General features: G+C 48.7%; 1 protein-coding gene across 1 annotated transcript in view; it reads left to right on the top strand.

Moving 5' to 3' along the window:
* The window catches only part of SH2D4A (SH2 domain containing 4A), an 83,694-nt gene extending 64,760 nt beyond the window's left edge, over window positions 1-18,934 (top strand). The window contains exons 8-9 of the mRNA XM_045286850.1: window positions 16,809-17,029; window positions 17,509-18,934. Coding sequence (XP_045142785.1) covers window positions 16,809-17,029; window positions 17,509-17,601 — 314 coding nt within the window. The 3' untranslated portion in view covers window positions 17,602-18,934. The remainder of the gene's footprint in view (window positions 1-16,808; window positions 17,030-17,508) is intronic.
* Window positions 18,935-19,266: the final 332 nt, after the last annotated feature.

Consider the following 19,266-nt stretch of genomic DNA (forward strand, 5'->3'; position numbering starts at 1 on the left):
CTTCCGTAATCACCCTTTCCCTGAGAGTGCCCTCCCCCTCCTGGCACCGGGTCCTAACCTTTCTTCATCTCAGATCTGCTCTGAGACAGCTGGAGAAAGAGGGCCAACGTTGTCAAAGAAGAGTGGTTATGTGTTAGCTGTGGCCCTCTTTGCCCTCTGACATGGCCTTTATCTTATTATTATTATTTTCTTTATAAGCTGAGTACTGAGGAAATGAGCCCCTTCTGAGTTCCCGTTTCATTGGGCAGAAGATGTTGTCATACCTGATTGAGAGCTGGTAGCTTTTTGTTGTTTCGTTACCAGTAGGGAAGAAGACATTGAAAAGGTTGGTCAGTGCTATTAAACCATCTGGTAACTTGATCTTACCCTTCGCCCAAGGTCACACCTGTCTGCCCTGGAGCTTACAGAGGAAACAGTGCAGGTGAATGATGATCGGATCTGTAAATCCTCACCTAATTCACAATGAAAAGTTTGGTTTTGTTTTAAAAAAGACAAAATGAGGGAAAGGTCTGGTCACTTTAACAGGCAGTTCTCTTAGAAATAGTTGCGCAAGTTGTTGGGGGCCATCAAGTCAGTCCTGCACGGTAGCAATCGGGTGCAACACAATGCAGCACTGCCTGGCCCTGCGCCGTCTCACCGCATGCCGACGCCGGAGCCCGCTGTCGCAGCCATGGTGTCAGTCCATCTTGCTGAGGGTCTTCCTTTTTTTGCTGCCCCTCTACTTTCCCAAGCACGATGTCCTTCTCCAGGGACGGGTCTCTCCTGACCGCATGTCCAGTGTGTGAGAGGACGGCTTACCATCCTCTCCTCTAAGGGGCGTCTGACTGTACTTCTTCCCAGACAGATGGGTTTGTTCTGTTTGAAGTCCATGGTACCTTCAAGATTCTTTGCCAGCAACATAAGTCAAATGCATCGATTTCTTCATTGGTCTTCCTTATCCACCTTTCACATGCATAGGAGACCAGTGAACATAGCAGTTTGACCAAGGTCTCAGAGTAACCTCCCTGCCTTTCCACACTTGAAGGGGTTTTGTGCAGCAGATTTGCCTCATGGAATGCTGCATTTTATCTCTTGACTGCTGCTTCCACGAGCACTGATTGTGGATTCAAGCAAGACAAATCCTTGGCAACTTCATTCTTTCCTCCATTGATCGTGCTGTTAGCTGTTGGTCCAGCTGTGAGCATTGTGGTCTCTTTACACTGAGCTGTAGTCCGTCCTGAAGGCTGCAGTCCTTGACCTTCATCAGCACGTGTTTCAAGCACTCTTCACTTTTCAGCAAGCAAGGCAGTCTCATCTGCATATCACAGATTGTTAATTGGCCTTCCTCCAATCCCGATGCCACCTTCTTCTGCATATAATCCAGCTTCTCCGATGATTTGTTGAAAGTCAGGAAGATATCATTGGACCAAAAAAAATCCACTTTGGTTAAAAAAGTAAAACCCTTGAGTTTTAATATTTCAATTGATTAATATGCCATTATTATAGATTTATTGCCATTTCTCATACTTGTAAACAAAACAAACAAAAGCCCCTGAGATATCATAAATCTTATCTTCATTTTTAGAGGATGATAAAATTTCATGTTTCCATGGCAAAGAGAAGACGGTCACATCTTATCTCCTTGGAACATCAGGAACCCTGATTTGACACATTGAGACCATAGCGCTTTGAGGAACACCGAAGGGGCAATGGTTCATGCTCAGCTGTTAAGTGAAGTGTCGGCCGGTTGAGCCCACCCGGCCAGCAGTTCCAGGAAGAATTAGCCCAGGAACCCGATGGGGCAGGTCTGCTCCTGCCACAGGAGGTCATGGGAGCTGAAACCCATCTCCTGGCTGCTAACACACTCTTCTTCATCGAGCTGTCTCCGTTTGTTTGTCTTGCACTCCGTGAATTACCCCGCTCCGGTTATTATTTTGGCCACCTAATTTTTTACCTCACACAGCATGCTTCCACTCTTTATTCTTAATTATGCTTCAGGAAAATCTGAGTATCAAAAAGTCAATCATGTCCTGAAATCTGAATTCGTGTGAGACCACAGATCCGAAGACCTGTCTCCTTTTTCTTATATGACCCCTTAGGATGTCAAGGATGTAAAGACTGGTCCAACAAGAATATTCCTTACAAACGAGTTACTGGGCCCAGAGGCTCAGGACCACCCTCTTGGGGGACACCAAGGTCAATTGGTGTAACATAGTGTACAGTGTTCTTTGGTGAGAAGTGATTGGGGTCTCATGAGCAACCTCTAAGGTGCAACTCCTAGTCTCTCCCTGACCAGAGGAAAGAAGAAAGATGAACATAACCAGTCCAGTGGCCTTAATTTAGGACCACGAACATCCGTCTCCACAGCCTGGGGAGCAGAAGAACGAGAGGGTGCCCAGCTCCCAGGGCTAACTGTTAGGTAGAGGGTCCTGCATGAGCAGAAAGAGAACTCAAAATCATCAACAGCACCAGGCTTACTGGGCAAAACTGAACTCACCCCTGTGTAATAGTCATCCGCCATGTACGATCAAAGGGGCATCGTTTACCCGAGGACAGGGTTAGGAAAGGAGAAGGAACAGGAACCGGAAACAGTCGGAGGAAGTGGAGTAAGCAATGGTACATTGAGGCAATGACATTGGATGAGTTGGAACAAAATGGATATAAATTGTTCAGCATGAAACCTAGGCTCTGTTCTATAAACTTTCACCCAATTCACATGAAAAAAGTTAAAGTCACCAGTCATCGGAATGACACTACATAGGTGCTCTGATGGTTTTTAAGTGTCTAAGTTATACTGTGAAACCATTTGCAGTGTGGCTCCCTTGGCTTTCTCTATTGATTCCCTACCTTTCTATAATCAATGTTAAGATGGCTATGTTAAAGAATATTCCCTGGACTGTGCCAGGTGAGGGCCCCGAGTGGGGCTGGTGAGCAGGAGAACAGAATGAGACTGCATGAAGGGAGCCAGGATTGTGTGGTTTGAGAACCTTCAAGTGTTATGAAGAGGTCTGCTGCCGAGGGTGAAGGTAGAAAGAAACCTTTTTGGGGGGATGTTTTGCTCCTGGCAAACGGTCCCGTACCAATTACTGTTGGCTTTCTGACGGAAGCTTCAAGGATTCTTTTCAAGGGAGAGAAGACTCAAATTGTGTCAGCCGTGAAAAGCACGCTTGAAGGGAGGTCCCTGGCTTCCAGTGAATCCCAGGCCGCTTGCAATATTGATGACGTGTGTGTTCATGCTCCAGTTCCATCCCTTGTCACCAGATACTGGTCATCAGAGACCTGTGCTCTCCTGAGAACCTCACTGCCATCCAAGTGATAGTCGGTTCCAACTCATACTGACCTTATTGGACAGGGTAGATCTGCCCCTGTGGGTCTCCAAGGTTATGCATTTTAAAAGGGACAGACTCTTCTTTCTCCTGAAGAATGACTGTGCGTTCGAACCATTGACCTGCCAGCGCTTCTTCCTGAGAACCTCCAAGATCCACTGCCATTGAGTCGTAGAAACCCTATAGGACAGGGTATATCTCCACCCCATGGGTTTCTGAGACAAACTCTTTACTGGAGTGAAAGCCTCATCTTTCCCCCTGGGAACAATGGGTGGTTTTGAGCAGCCCAATGGGTAACCACTACACCCACGAGGCCTCCTGTCCCAAGCACTGAGAGATACACAATACATAATAGAGCCTGGGTAATGCGCTGACTACGTCTGGAAGTAGAATAACCTTGTGAAAAGAGTGGGGAACTACATTGTGCAGGTACTTTGACTTTGTCTGGCAGTTTCTCAACAGGATGTCCGATGTAGCATTTTTGGACCTCAGTTTTCTTCTCCCAAAATGAGAGAGTTGATAATCTAATTTCTTCTGCCCTTTTTAGGTTGGGAGGGAGAGTGAAAGAGGTAGGCACAAATCCTAGAGTTGCAAAAGTTCTGGCTTCTGGATTTATAACCTTCTGAATATTGTGTCTGATTAAGTCTATATGTCACTCTATGCCTCTTTCTATCGGATATTCCTTAACATCATACTTTTGTTTGTTTGTTTTTAGGACTATCTTGATCCTTGAATACATCCTTGTTTTTATTCATTTTATTTTTGTACCTGACATCAAATTACATCAATCTTTAAGACATACCTATAGTCTATGATGTTTGTAGTTAATGATAAGTGTCTGACAACCCCTTGCTCATCAGTGTTGCTAAATTTAACCTGTTGTTGACTGAGCAAAGTTGTTTTCCTCATTCTAACGCTTAATTACTAGTCTCCAAAGTGTGTACACATACAATTAACTACACACACTAGTGTGCTTTTAAGCTTCTGGGGCAAAGGACCGGAGTTAACTAAAATTGAAGCCTGAAGGTCTGTCCAGAAACCCACAGCTTAATTTTTTATACTATCCATCCATTGAATCCCTGGTGGCACACACAGTTAAGCATTGGATTTGGCTACTAGCCAAAAGATTGATGGTTGAAATCCACTGAGGGGAACCTCAGAATCAGGCGTGGAGCAAGCACCGTGCTGCACACGTGGGTTGCTATGAACTGGCTTATGAAGGGGTGGGGGCTGGAAGTGGGGAGCTAGGCAAAATGGGTGGGAACAAATCTGTACACAAACTTCCAATTTAGGATTTCCTGAATTGTCACTGTCGTTTTAGAATGCATGTTTACTTTCTACATCAATCGTTGGTCATACGTCCTTTGAAAAGTAATGAACACTTCCTTATTCAAATGTGGCTATAATTAGACTGTCTGTAAGATCGCTCCATCCTGCTTTCTTTCTTGTTGGTGACTTGTGGTGTCAGTGCGCATAATTGAACCTCACTTCCAAATGTTGTAGATTTCAAGCTACTTGAAAGCAAATCTCGTCTACATCTGTGGGATGCTAGCATAGGCCATGCTTCAGCTATTGTGATTGCATCTGTTTGGACACATCTCAACTTTTCATTTTCCTTGGTGTGGTGTGTGTGTGTGTGTGTGTGTGTGTGGTGGGGGGTTGTCAATCCTATCCATTTCTGTATTCTGTATTCATGAAGGCAGATATTCCTTGGAACGTAAGTTCTTAGATTTGGCCCTCTGGGTGGCATTGTATACACCCCAAAAGAAACCAGAGTCACTGTTGCCAAGACAACTCTGACTCATAACAACCCTTCAGGACAGAGTAGACTTGTCCCTATCGGTTTCCAAGGCTGTAATCTTTACAGGAACAGAAAGCCGCCTCTTTCTCCCTTGGAGCAGCTGGTGGGTTTGAACCGCCAACCCTGTGCTTAGCAGCCCAATATGTTTCCCAGTGCTGCCGGAGTTCCCTTGACTACTGCATTAAGATAAATCGCATTGAGAAAGGTCCATACATGCCTCCTACAGTTTCTTCCAGGACAAAACTTTAACTAGCCCATCAATGACGGGTGGTCCTTTGATTATTTTGCAAAGAGGTAGAGATTTCTTAATTGTGGGCCTATCAGAATTCTGCCTACCACTCACCGAGGGGTTTTCAGACTTCTCCCTTCAGAGAGCACGGGGTTGTGTCATCTCCAGAGCTTTTCTACTCCTGCTCCTGTGATGGTGCCCCTGACTCAAGCTGGCCTATTGTCCACTGACCTCACGTGGAAGCTGGTCAGCGAATCAGGAAGTCCGAAGAAGAACCGATGCATTTGAAGTACGGTGTTGCTGATGAACCTTGAAAGGACCTCGGACTGCCAGGAGAACAAGCAGATCTGCTACGGAGCAAGCGCTCCTTAGAAGCCAGGATGGGCTCACGCCCTTTGGACGTGCTATCAGCACGGACCAGTCCCTGCAGAAGGGCATTGTGCCTGCTTGGTACAGTAGAGGGGCAGCGAAAGAGGAAGCTCTCCCACGAGAGGGATTGATGAAGAGGCTCTACAATGGGCTCAACCTAACAATTATGCCGGGCTGGGGGCTGCTTCTTTCTGTTGCGCTGTGGGGATGTTGTGAGTCAGCGCTGATTCGATGGTCCCTAACATCAACGAGCCTCAGGTGGATGTGTCCATCCGGCCTCATTGGCCGTCGTCCATTTCGTAGAGCCTAGGCTGTGCTGGCAGCAAGGCTATGTCGCTGCCTGGGTGTGGCAGTGATGGAGAGCTGAGGCGGGGGTAGTCCATTCCTGGCATCTTTACTCTGGACTTGGCAAGGACCAGCAAGGTCCCTTTTAGTTCGCAGGCAGGATCCACTCATGAGGGCATCAGAGCACGTTGGATCATCCTCCCTGGTCCTCCCATAGGACCATGGCTGGTAGTGGGTCCAATTTTTGAAATAATCGGAGAGGATGGCATATAAAGAGGTTAAAGCAATATTCCTTCCTGTGGATTTGGGAGAGCTAATCTTTCTGCAGCAAGTACTGCCCTGGGCCGAGTTCTTTCTGGAAGGCGCTGGCATTTCTCATGAGTTACTCAGCGTGGCAGAGTTCCTGCAGGAATGTTGTTTGTCCTGCCATCAGTCAACTTCAGGATAAGCCAATGATCCCGAAGCCACTCCTTTGGAGGTGATGCCAGGTCCTTGCCCGGTGGTGACACACTCGAGGGTCAGAGGCCTCTGGCGGCTGTGCCTGGGAGCCCCAGCTGCTCATTACAAAGGGCCAGGGCTGGGTCTCGTCGCTTTCACACTGTTCTGGGAGGGCCCCGGCAACCCAAAGAAACCTGGGGCGCTGGATAAGGAGGCGAAGGAGATGGTTCTGCTTTGTAAGCTCTGTTTAAGATTGTCTTTGGGAAAGGGGGCCCTCTCGTTGAGAGGAGCATTTTCAGAGCTATGCTTTTCTCTTCGGACTTTACTCTGTTGGTTCTTGTTTTCTTTACTGGCTTTCAACAGCCACAGCCAGCAGGAGGTGCTGGGCATCACGCCATCTGCCAAGCAAGGTGGCGTGGCAGAGCGAAGCGGCGGCACAGAACTCGGTGGCCACCCTGCTGTAGCTGTTCTGACTCCTCCCAGCCCCCAGGGACAAGGGAGAACTGCCCCGTGGGGTTTGTAGGCCATCATCGTCACAGAAGCAGAGCCCCAGTTCTTTCTCCTATGGAGCCCCCGCATGGGTTGGAACCCCCAACCTCACAGCTAGCAGCCAAGCATTTAAACATCTTGTCCCTAGGGCGCACTGTCTGGGTTTAAGTCCCAGCTCCATGCCATGAGCTAGGTGGCCTTCAGAAGTCACATGACTTCTGGAATTCGGTTTCCTCCTCTGCACAATGCAGATAACAGAACGATAAAGATGAGCAAGCCAGACTCAGTGCCATCAAGTCAATGCCGACTCACAGCGAGCCTCTCGGGCAGGGTCGAACTGCCCCTGTAAGGGGCTGAGACGAAGTCGTTACGGGAGTAGAGAGCCCCGTCTTTGTCCCGAGGAGCAGCCGGTGGTTTGGTGCGAGCCAAAGCAAATGAAATCAGAAAGCAGAAAAACCATCGAAAGACTAAAGAAGACAAGATACGGATGCTTCATAATGAATGCTTAAGGAAACCAGCACACCACTGACAAGATACGGATGCTTCATAATGAATGCTTAAGGAAACCAGCACACCACTGGCAGATGCTTACCTCCCTGCGTCTCTTCCTTGCAGGGGTGGTGCTGAGAATTCAGTGAGTTCATGGAGGTAAAGCACTTAGAATTGTAGCTGATTGTCGTTGAGAAAAGGTAGTGAGATGAGAACAAATGATATCACCCCTGAGTTGTTAAAGGAAATGTTTTGAATAATAGTTTAAAGGCTGTGACCAAGATCCCAGTCCCCAAGGCAAGAACACATGGCAGGCGACCGTCCATCTCCTCGACAGGACCCAGAGCCTCGGGAAAGAAGCACAGACACCAGACTCACTGCCATCAACTTGATCCTGACTCCTAGCGACCCTACCGGACAGCGTAGAACAACCCCTGTGCGTTTCCGAGGGTAGCACTTTACGGGAGTAGAAAGCCCATCTTTCTCCATGCAGCAGCTGGTGATTTCAAACCGCTGACCTAGCAGTTAGCAGCTCAGTGCATAACCGCTCCGCCACACAGCAAATACAGAGCATCAGCTAGAGGGGACCTCGGAGGAGTATGAATAAAGCTATTTCCTCTGGATGGGTAGTGTGCGTACTTTGCATCTGGTGGGGCTGGTGTTTAGGGGGGAAAGGTTATTTAAAAGTCCATTCTGTTGTAGTCAGACCCATCTCCAGGCAGATGAGTGTGGGAGTCTGGGGTCACCTTTAACAACAGATCCTTTCTTCATGAAGGTTTTCTCAGTGTCAGCCCCCACCTCCTTGCTGGACAGCCCAGGAAGCAGACCAAGGCAATGGGAAAGAAGGCAGGAGAGGTGGCGAGGTAAAGGGCGGGTAGCAGGCAGGCACCTCCTGTCCCGCAGGGCTGAGGGGTGGCCAAGGAGAAGTACCAAGTACTCAGTGGAAGGACAGGTCGCAAAAGGCCCTTATGCGTCATTCCAGGCAGCTAAAGATAGGTACCCAAAGAGTTGTCAGTGCTACAACTTGTACATCAGGTTGGATGTAAGTGACGCCGATTCCATTCACCATGCTGGGCAACCATTGTGGTCGCCCTGCTCGCTGCCAGCCAGTCATCCCCGGGTCAGCCCACGCACAGGGGGATCCAGGGTCGTGGTCCATGGGGTTGCCACTGCTTTTTGGAAGTAGATCGCCAGCCTTTTCCCTTTGACTCAATCTGGAAGCTGTGGTAAAACGTTCAGCATCCCGGCAGCAGGCAAGCTAGTGGAGCTCCAGGTGCACCAACTGGGGGCTGAGCCCTCGTCTCCCACGTGGGAGGTGAGAATTAGACTGCTGGGCCTCCACCGCCTTTGTATAGCCATCACCCCTGCTCTTCTCCAGTTGCCCCACCAACATTAACTCCATTACCTCTAATCAGTAACCCACCCCCCTTTCTATCCAAATAAACAAAAGTCAAACCTGGTATATACCCAGAGTTGGGACTGCTGGGTCATATGGTAGCTCTGGGTTCAGCATTCCGAAGACCCCCTTGTTTCCCAGTAGCTGTAACTGTTTTGCTTTCCCACCAGCCATGGCCGAGGGTTCTAATTTTTCTACATCCTCACCAGCAACTGTTACTTTTTGATTTTTGTATCATAGCCATTCTAATGGGGATGAGGTGGTATCTCATTGTGGTTTTTATTTGTATTTTCCTGATGCATGCTTGACATTTGCAAAGGGACATTAGACCAGAGACCAAACTCACTGTCATTGAGTTGATTTCAACACAGGGTGACCCTAGAGGACAGGGTAGAACTGCCCCTATGGGTTACCAAGATTGCAACTCTCCACAGCAATGGGAAGCCTTGTGTTTCTCCCGTGGAGCAGCTACTGGTTTCGAACTGTTGGTCTCACGTTAGCAGCCCCACCCATCACACTGTGCTCCCAGGGCCTGAATGATGGCACGAAGCGCCTTTTCTTATGTGACTCCTTTTCGTTTTTAATGGGAATCCTTTGTGTGGCACATGAATCCTCACGCGACTTGTCTATTCAAGGCCCTTGCCCGTGTTGAAACTGGGTTATCTTCTTGTTCAGTTGTCGGGGTTCCCTGTATGCGCTGGCTGTTGAGCCCTGATGAGATACATGCATCCTCGGAACGTTCTCCCCATAGGTAGGTTGTCCCTTCTCTTGGTTGATGAAGCCCCTTGATGAACAGACGCGGTTCATTGTTCGGCAGTCCTGTGTGTGTTTTGTCTTTTGTTGCCCAGGCTTTGGTGTCATCTATAAGAACTCATTGGGAAAACTTGAACCTCAAGCAACGCTCTCAGTGTTTTCTCCTAAGAGTTCTATGATCTTATTTCCTACATGTAGGTTCCTGATCTATTCTTAATGAGCTTTTGTGTATGATGTGGGGATGGGCCCTGCTTCGTTATTTTGCATGTAGAAACCCAGTTTTCCCAGCACTATTTATTAAATATCCACATTTTATTTTCAACTATATCCAGGAAACTTTCATGAGCAAAAACCAGAAGTGAAACGCTAGAATGTCAAACAAGAAGTCTTTCTCTGTTTCAAAAATGTTTTAATCAATACAATACAATAGTAGCAGGTCTGTTTAATTTGGAGTGTTTGAAGATGGCAATGGGGGAGATGGGATCATGTGGAAGAGTGCCACGTTCTAATGCAGGGTGCGGGGGGCCGGTAAATTCCTGGGCTCTGGAGCTTAATCCGGATTGTCACGATTGAATCCCACCACGCCACCTGACCTCACTGAGTGACCTTCGTAAATTATGCAACACTGTGTGCTTTCTCCATCCTCACGTCTCATCTGAGGACAAGAGCACTTCGTTGCAGGCTCCCTGGGAGGATTAAATAAGGGAACGCCTGATTTGAGGAGTTCCAGGAGGATACAGTATTAAGAACTCTAAGTACTATTGTTACTTGATTATCTCTCACCAGGTTTGTAAGCACTTAACTCTAAATGCAGGAAGTAGATCATAAAGATGCCCACATTAACAAAAGGAAGCCTGGTGGTGCTGTATAGAGGAGTAGTGTGCACCCATATCCTTGTGATAAGTGCTCTCAGACTGGAAGCAGCGGATGCAGAGATGTTGGAGCGAAGAAGCTTCTGACTGGACTGCAAGACAAAGTCATTCCATCATTAGACCTTGTCTGGGCCCCATCTAAACGGGGTGTGGGTGGTACAAAATAAGTGAGAGGTGGAACTTGAGGAGAGTGAGTGTCATCACATAATGTGTGGTCCAGGTGCCGATAGAGGTGGGGACCAGGCAAGTGCTCTGATTCATAAACGGAGGTGGAGGTCCAGAGAGCCTGAGACTTTTCTGCTGAGAAATAAACCCAGACGCTTCACTCATGCTCTTTGAGGGGAGTGTCCGAGAATGGTAGGAGCCCCTCGTTACACTGACTTACCCTCTAAGGTGGATTAAAGAGCCCTATCATTTGGATTTCCAACGGAGGTCTTGCTAGAGTTTGAGAGTTACTGCAGGTCTCTGGGTACTCTTTACCCTCTCCTCGAAAAACGCTTCTCCCAAGCCTGTCTTGAATCAAGCTGCCGAGGGTGGTGCTAGAGTGTAACGATTGAGCACATCGCATCAGCCTCACTAGCTGCAGGCTAGCATGCATATCAGTCACATGACTGGTGACTGCCATAGGGGCAGTGCAGACAAGGCCTTCCCAACAGCATTGTTTAATGGGGACGGGGACCCCTAGTCATGTAGAAGGGAGGGTTTTCTTTTTCCCCCTGCTCGGCCTCAGCTACCAAGAAGCCAGACTCAACTGCCGTCAAGTGTATTCTGACTGATGGCCACCCTATAGGACAGAGCAGAACTGCCCCTGTGGGTTTCCAAGACTGCAACCCTTCATGGGAGTAGAAAGCCCCATCTTTCTCCCTTGAGGGGACTGGTGGATTTGAACTGCTGACCTTGCAGTTAGCAGCCCATTGCCTAAAACACTCCAGCACCAGCTTCAACTGTAGCAGTTACCTGTCTCTGTGCCTGGGTGTTTAGGCCTGAGGAGTGCTCATCACACCTCGGTCCCAAGCTTTGTGCAGCCAGTGCTACCCAGAAAGAGCTCCTTTGGCAACAGCTACTTTCTCCCGGGCTGCCTGTGTTCTGCCACTCAAGCAAACCCTTGGTGGGTTACTGTCTAAAGAGACGGACCAGGGCCACGACACAGCTGTTCCGTTGTTTTGGTTTTTTCCCCCCAAACCATTTTATTGGGAGCTAATAGAAAGCACATGTTTTTAAAAGGGATTCTTTATTTACAAAGATAACCTTTATTAAGCAAAAATATTAAAATGTGGAGCTCTTGGTTCTCAGCCTCGCCTCCTTCTGGGTTCTGAAGGCAGGATTTCCCGCTGTTAATGCTTCCCTGCAGGGCTCTGTGCTTGCTCTCCGTTTTACACCACATCCAAGGATCAGTGTTAACGTTGTTCGGGGACTCAAATAGGGTTTCTTTTCAATATCCCTTGAGATTGGGGGTCAAAATGAAGTCGGAAGGGGCAAGATCAGGGGTATGGGGTAAATGGGGTAAGGTTTCCCAAGACCAGTCTCATAGGACGGTCCTTGATCCCCTTGAAGAATGAGCAGGCGTGCTGTGCTGGGAAAAGTCCCCCGAACAGCGTTCCTGGCCTTGTCTCACCACTGCATTTTGCAGTTTCTTACAAGTTCCTTGCCATAGTCCCCCGTGTTCATTCTGTGTCCTTCAAGAACATCGACCCAAACTGCCCTTTCGGAATCCCCCAAACCAGTCCCCATAACCTTCTGGACCGACTTCTCTGCTTGGATTTAACTGGCCCAGGAAAGCCTCCTGGAAGCCACTGTTTAGATTGGACCTTGTTCTCTGGACTATATTGCTAAATTCCAGACCGGTCCACATTATACTCCCCTCCATAAAATCATTTTCATAGCCTCTCTCCTGCCGAAAGATCAGCTCTTGGAGCTAGCTGATCTTCATGCAACACTCTGTGGTGGTTCATATCCTTTCTTTTGAAAGCATTCCATCAAGCCTACCACAAGTATGTTACAGAGGGGACATGCCTGCAGCTGTCCACTGGTCACAGAGACATGCTTAAACATGTTTTGTTTGAAATAAACCCATACAGGGGCGAACTGGAAGCCCAGTAGCATTACTTTCTGACTTGTCGTACTCATCCCTTTTCACTAGCACAGAAGTCCTCCTTGGGCCTTGTGTTAGTCTGGGTTGACTAGAGAAACAAATCCAGGCACACTCAATGTGTGTGTGAGAGAGAGCTTTATATCAAAGAGTAATTGTCTATTAAGAAAATATCCCAGCCCAGTCCAGAACAAGCCTATAAGTCTGATATTAGCCATAAGTCTGAGACCAGTCTATAAATTCCTCTTCAGACTCAAACAATACATGCAATGATGCTGAATGCAGGAAGAACACAGATCGGTGGGTGGAAAGTCTTATGGATCCAGTGGCTGTGGAAGCATCTCAGCACTGGCGTGGGTCTCCACGTGGCTTCTCCAGCTCTAGGGCTTTGGCTACCATCAGCATAGTTCCATGTGGTTTGGCAACAGGAATATGAAGCAGAGAGAGTGTGTGTCCCACCTCTAGGGAGGAAGACAGCAGTTCTCAGAATCCTCAGGAGAAGGCCACACCCACACAGAAGCATCATTGGCTATGACCTGATTGACAGGCTAGACTCCACCCCTTCGCTCAGGTTGACAGGAGATTATGTAACTGCCACGGAACCTTAACCAATGTATTGGGTTCTTGTACTAATGTGTGATGAGAGCTGGCCAGAGGGAGGCAGGATCCTTAGGGGTATACAAGTGGCAAATCAGAGGATGGGAGTAGTATTGTTAAGCAGACTCTAAAACTCAAAAAACCAAACTCATCAGCCATCCAGTCGACTCCGGCTCTTGGTGACCTAATAGGACAGGGTTTTTTTTAACATTTTATTAGGGGCTCATACAACTGTTATCCCAATCCATACACACATCAATTGTGTAAAGCGCATTTGTACATCGTTTCTCAAAACATTTTCTCTCCATTTAAACCCCCGACATTAGGTCCTCATTTTTCCCCTCCCTCCCCGCTCCCCCCTCCCGCATGAGCCCTTGATAGTTTATAAATGGGTATTTTGTCATATCTTGCCAATAGGACAGGTTTAGCTAGAGCTGCCTCTGTGGGTTTGTGAGACCGTAACTCTTTACGGGAGTAGAGTACCTCGTCTTTCTCCCCAGGAGCAGCTGGTGGTTTCGAGCTGCTGACTTGGTGGTTAACAGCCCAATGTGTAACCATTGCACCGCCTGACTCCAGCAGTGATTGATAGCTGCTGTGGCATTCAAGAATGCTCTCCCAGCAGGCCGAGTTCTCTGTTTGCTAGTGATCACTGCCACGCCACCCTGCAGGTAGCCACTGTGCTCGGTGGACTTACAACAAACTGCACCAATAGAGTGTGCTCTTAAAGAATAACAACCCTCGCCTAAGGCCAAAAGAAGAAAGAAGGAAAACCCAGCCTCTTGCCAACCCTACGTAGCATGCACTTCCCCAAACTACCCTCATTATCATTGTGCTCAAGGAATCTCCATTGTGACCTGTGATTTGACACAAAATCTTTGTGCTGTGCTTCGGAGCCTAAGGAGATGAGATTGTGCCAAGGTTTGTATGTTAAGGGTCATGATAACCGAGGTTAAGAAGCTCTCAGCAGTTCGATTGTAGCTATTATATGACCTGATTGGGGGGAGGAATTTCACCTTCCCTTGGGTTTGGGTGTAGTTTTCCAGAAGAGCCTTCATTTTCAGAATCCAGATCCATCTGGAAAACATCCAGATGTTTTCATTTATAACATCTGTTGAAGTAACCAGGAACTCGCTGTCAGGGCTGCTGGAATGAGAGAGAGAGAAATCTCCTTCAGGAAGGCTTTATTTTCTCCTTCAGTCACCACCGTGCTTCTGAAGGGGCCTTGCAGCCCCGTGAAAACTATTCCTGGGTTCGAGGACAGCATGATGTCATGTCTTCCGGCTTCTGTCACTTGCGGTTCCTGCGTCGGCTGGGTTGCCCGTTGCCTTCCTCCAGGTTAAGGCGTCATCTGTACTTTATCACTGGGTGCAGGTGTGTTCAGGAAGGGACCCAGAGAGGCGCATGCAGCAGGTCTGGGCCTTGCCTGTTGGAGCGGACATGGGCATCCAGTCCAGGGGCAGGGCACCAGCAGCTGCTGTGCCTGTTGTTCCAGGACTAGATGACCAAGACCGAGACTGAAGGCCTAGGAGCACTCATGCCTTTTTGTCCAGTGGGTCTTTTCTTCCACTCAAATGGGACTGCGTACTCACAGGCAGCTAGCTAACTGTGGAGCAGGAGAAGCCAGAGGGCACGGGGCAAACACACCCCCCACCCCCATCCGTCCCCCTAATCAGAGCTGGCGGAGGAAGTAGGCAGCTCTGCCATCGCTCCTAGGTGTCTGTCTACGCTCTGTTCCCTGTCCAGCTTCATCGAGCCATCTTAAGGGGATGATAGGGGCAGGAATCAAACCTCGTCCTCTTGGATGTATTGGGGAGAAGATTAGCCTGAATTGAGATCTGAATTCCTGAGCCATTGAACTGATATGCACACAAATGCACACACCTATGTTTGAGGGGTTTTTAAAAAACTTTGTTGGGAAATGGAATGAAAAAATAATGGGATTTTTCTAGAAACTTTTCAAAGCCCTTTCATAGATACATAGCCACATAAATGTAAGTGTGTGTATACATGTAAGCAAATACATATAAGCATATATATCTTATTTTTAAACTAATGACATGAATCTTTTGTTTGTTTGCCAACTCCCCCTCCCCGTGCTCCACCCCAGATATTTCATAAGTGTGCTTTGCACACTCTGTTTCACAGCAGCCTGCACAGGGCATAGTGTTCATGCCCTGCCCTTGCCCTTGTAGGGAGAGGGGCCATTGACAAACAAATGTAAAAAGCTCATGTCGTTTTCGTTAAACACACACACACACACACACACAATCACATGTCCAAGTGAGCATTAAATACCGCTTTGTGAAACAAATGCTCTTGTTTCATTTTCCATCCATTTCATGAGCCCCAGGGGATAATCCAAGCACACGAAACACAAGAGTGGGAGACCCGAGGCTTGGAACCCTCACCCCGCCATTCTGTAGGCCGACCTGTTCTTCCTCCCCTTTCTCCTCGGCAAACTACAGAGACAGCCGCTCTTACTGAGAGTCATTTGCAAAGTACACGAAAAAAGAATGGAATCACGTGGACAATTCACACACACACACACACACACACACACACCTGACTTCAATACGTTTGTGGAAAAATGCCATGATCTTTTCCTTCTGTTTTCCCAGACATTTCAAAAGCCTCTCACACATGCCTCTGTGTGTGTGCGTGTGCGCACACCTCCAGTGTCAATGGCACATTTCGGTAGAAGACACTCTGGGGACCTGCCTTGCTGAGTCACCTAGACCAGGATTGCTCTGCCTCCGCTGTGGAGCGGCTGTTCTGCGCACTACAGGATGCTTACTACCGTCCCCGGCCTCTGCCCCCTAGATGCCAGCAGCACTCTCCCATCCTGACAGCCAGAAGCCCCCAGACATGGCTCGGGCTGAGAGCCCCTGTTCCGGAACATGCCAGCTCATTCCCCAGACTGTAGGGCCCTCGTTAGTAAGTTAAGTTGGTCTGAGGGAAGATCTGTAAGCACAGGCTGACTTTGCTTACTTGTTCATCTGAAGTGAGCCATTCCGCATTTTTTCATGTTGAAGTTTCTGCTTCTAGGGATGGCTGTTACCTGCCTCTCTTCCAACTCGTAGCACCTTCCTACAGAATCAAAGTTTCTCACATGTATACTCCCTAACGGGGCTAAAGTGTCTAGTCAGTAAGGTAAACATGGCCTGGTAAACCAGTGGACAGTTTCCACATGGTTTCACATGTCCGACATGGTGAAACCCATTTGAAACGGTTCTCTTTATATTAGTTAGTAAGCACAAAGAAGCCCATGTTTACCTGATTGGGCAGTTATTCTGCTTCCAGATCTCAAATAGAAACACACTTTCCACGGTCCAGTCTGTTGTGTCTCCTAGTGGCCCTATAGGACGGTAGAAGTGCTCCTCTGGGTTTCTGAGGCTGTACATCTTCCTGAAGCTAGAAAGCCTGATCTTGCTCTCCGAAAGCTACTGATGGTTTCAAATAGTTAGCCTTTTGGTGAATAGCCCAATGTGTAACTATTCACTGTACCACCAAGACCCCCTTCAGGTCTGGCACTCCCTAGATGACTGCTAAGGGGTCCTCCCATACCTTCTGAAGCTTTTTAACGTGCACCTGTATGAGCCTACCCCCCTGCTAAATTGTATTTGCACACCTGTGTCCACCAAGGAGAATTTTGTAAACCCTTTGGCTGAAATGCTTGCTTGCTCTTCTTTCCCACAGGCATTCTCACACTAAACAGAGCAAATGAACTTCTGAGTGTGGGCATACCAGGCAGTTTCCTGATCCGAGTGAGTGAAAAGATCAGAGGCTACGTCCTGTCCTATCTGTCCGAAGACGGCTGTAAGCACTTCATCATTGACGCCTCTGTGGACTCGTACAGCTTCCTGGGCGTGGACCAGCTGCAGCACGCCACGCTGGCCGACTTGGTGGACTACCACAAGGTAGAGTGAGTGACAAAATGGATTTGCCTTGCCAAGTGCGGTCCTAGAGTAGCTCTGAACCATGAAAGTCAATGATGATCAAAAAAGATGGGGACAGGCACCGGTGGGATGTGCTTTGGAGCATTGCTCATGATAGAACTCTTGCATTTCTTTTTCCATTAGAACCTAGTTCCTCTTGCAGGATAGAGGGAGGCCTTATGAGGCAGAGGGGATGCAAAAGAATGTTGGTGGCACATGCCAAGCAGAGTCTTTCCGTTACAACTTGAGCCCAGGAGGGCCCCGGTGTACACAGGCATCTGGAAAGGAGAACATTTTCTTTTACGTTGGTTCAATCCCCCTGCTTATAAGACTGGGTGCAGACCCAGGGTCCGCAGGGAGTCGCCTTCTCTGAGAAGGGAGGAAGGGCGTGTTGTTGAGAGTTGGCCTGTTTCAACTACCTGCCCACCCCACCCCGCTGACACTGTGCCTTGTGATTACAGGTGGAACCCATAACTTCCCTGGGGAAGGAGCTTCTCCTGCACCCGTGTGGGCAGCAGGGCCCGCTGCCCGACTACCTGGAGCTCTTTCAGTGACAGACCCCCCTGTGCCAGCCTGCACCTTCCTGCTGGGCTTTCCTCTGGGCCAGCCCCGCTGAGAGGGACATTTGTGTGTGAAGCCAAAGTCAGTCTGCAGAAGAGCCAGTATACCTCAGCTGAAAAACATCCCGGGAGTCTTCTCTGCAGTAAACCCACTCCAGGGCTAATGTTAGGCGCAACATCACCTGCATCCTAGCAGCTCCAAACGCATAAGGAGAAGATTCCAAGTGTCAGCACCTACCTACCATTGGAGGAGGAAGGGAGCAGCTGTGCGGATGCAAATTGGATCTAAGGAACAACTGTGGAAATTGAAGGCTTGTCAGAGTTGAAGTACTTCACCTGGCATGCGCTACCTTCTGACCTCCCCCTTTCCTCTCAGAATCATTCTCAAAGGCCCCGGCGGCCCCATACATAAAGCCTGGGGCTGGCTTCTGGCTGCTTGCCGTCATGGGTGGCCAAGACGACCCACTTAATACAGGGACTCCATGCACCGTGCAAGGAGGAGCCCGGATGGAAGAGAAACAGCCCAGCAGAAAGGACACCCGCTACCTTTAACACAAGACGTTTAAGGACGTGAGTGAGACGCTTATCATGCGCAAAAATACACAGGGCTTGTGGGGGGTGTCGGCAAGCAGCCCTAGTTTTGTTTCTTTGCTTGGGAGAAGGGACCACATTCACCCTGCCTCCTGCCTTTTGGGGGCGCCGGCCAGGAGGGAGGCTGGCCCGGAGAGCGCGTGTGTCCACGTGGACGCCGCTGTGTGGCGTGGGAAGACCCCCCTTTGCCTCCGTGCTCCCTCTCTCTGTGTAGAGTCCACCCGGCTCAACATGAAGTACAGAGGGAGGTGAGAGCGAGCTCCCCGCGGACTCTGTGTAGCTCAAGAGCATATTTGTGTTCCCTCAGGAGTCCTGGGCCGCCCCAGCACCTCTCAGGCCAGTCCCACACGGTGGATGGACTCTGGGCAGTGACTCCCCACCCCCCACCCCAGGCGGTTCTGAGCCACTGGGGACTATCTTTGCCAGGAAGATGGGGATGTGCGCATGCGTGCGGCAGACCGAACTCTGTGTCAGCAGCCTTTCAGGTGTCCCTGAAAGAGGGGAGGGGGATCTGTCCGTTTGCTGGTGAGGTTGCTGGTTGTGTCCAATGTTAGTGGAAATATCGGAAGAGGGCGCTGTGTGTTTTCATGAGAAAACTGTTAAACACGGTGCGCGGTCACTGTTTGACATGTTTCCCGTTGTTTATATTGTTAAGTGATGACAATAAGAATCCGTTCCTGAGCTTCCGCAACAATCGCAGTGCTGTGGAAGAGCAGGGCTGGATGTCGGGAGTTGAGCTGCCTTGTCATTTCTGCCTTCCTTTTGCTGCGTGATCTTGGACAGGTCACGATACGTCTCTGAGCCTCGTTTTCTCTTATGCAAAAATTAGGCATTTTTATCAGATCTTCCGTAGGGTCCCTTGCAGCTCTGAAAGCTTATGGTTTTGCTTCTATTCCTCATGGAATCAATAGAAAAGTACCCTACATTGCTAATCATTTAGAACAGGGGTCCTCAGACTTTTTAAATGGGGCCAGTTCACTGTCCCTCAGACCCGTTGAAGGGCCAGACTATAGCTTTAAAAAAAAACTATGAACAAATTCTTATGCACATTGCACATATCTTATTTTG

Source organism: Echinops telfairi, unplaced genomic scaffold (assembly GCF_000313985.2).
Source record: "Echinops telfairi isolate 266 unplaced genomic scaffold, ASM31398v2 ScPeMD7_9;HRSCAF=40, whole genome shotgun sequence".
NCBI lineage: Eukaryota > Metazoa > Chordata > Mammalia > Afrosoricida > Tenrecidae > Echinops > Echinops telfairi.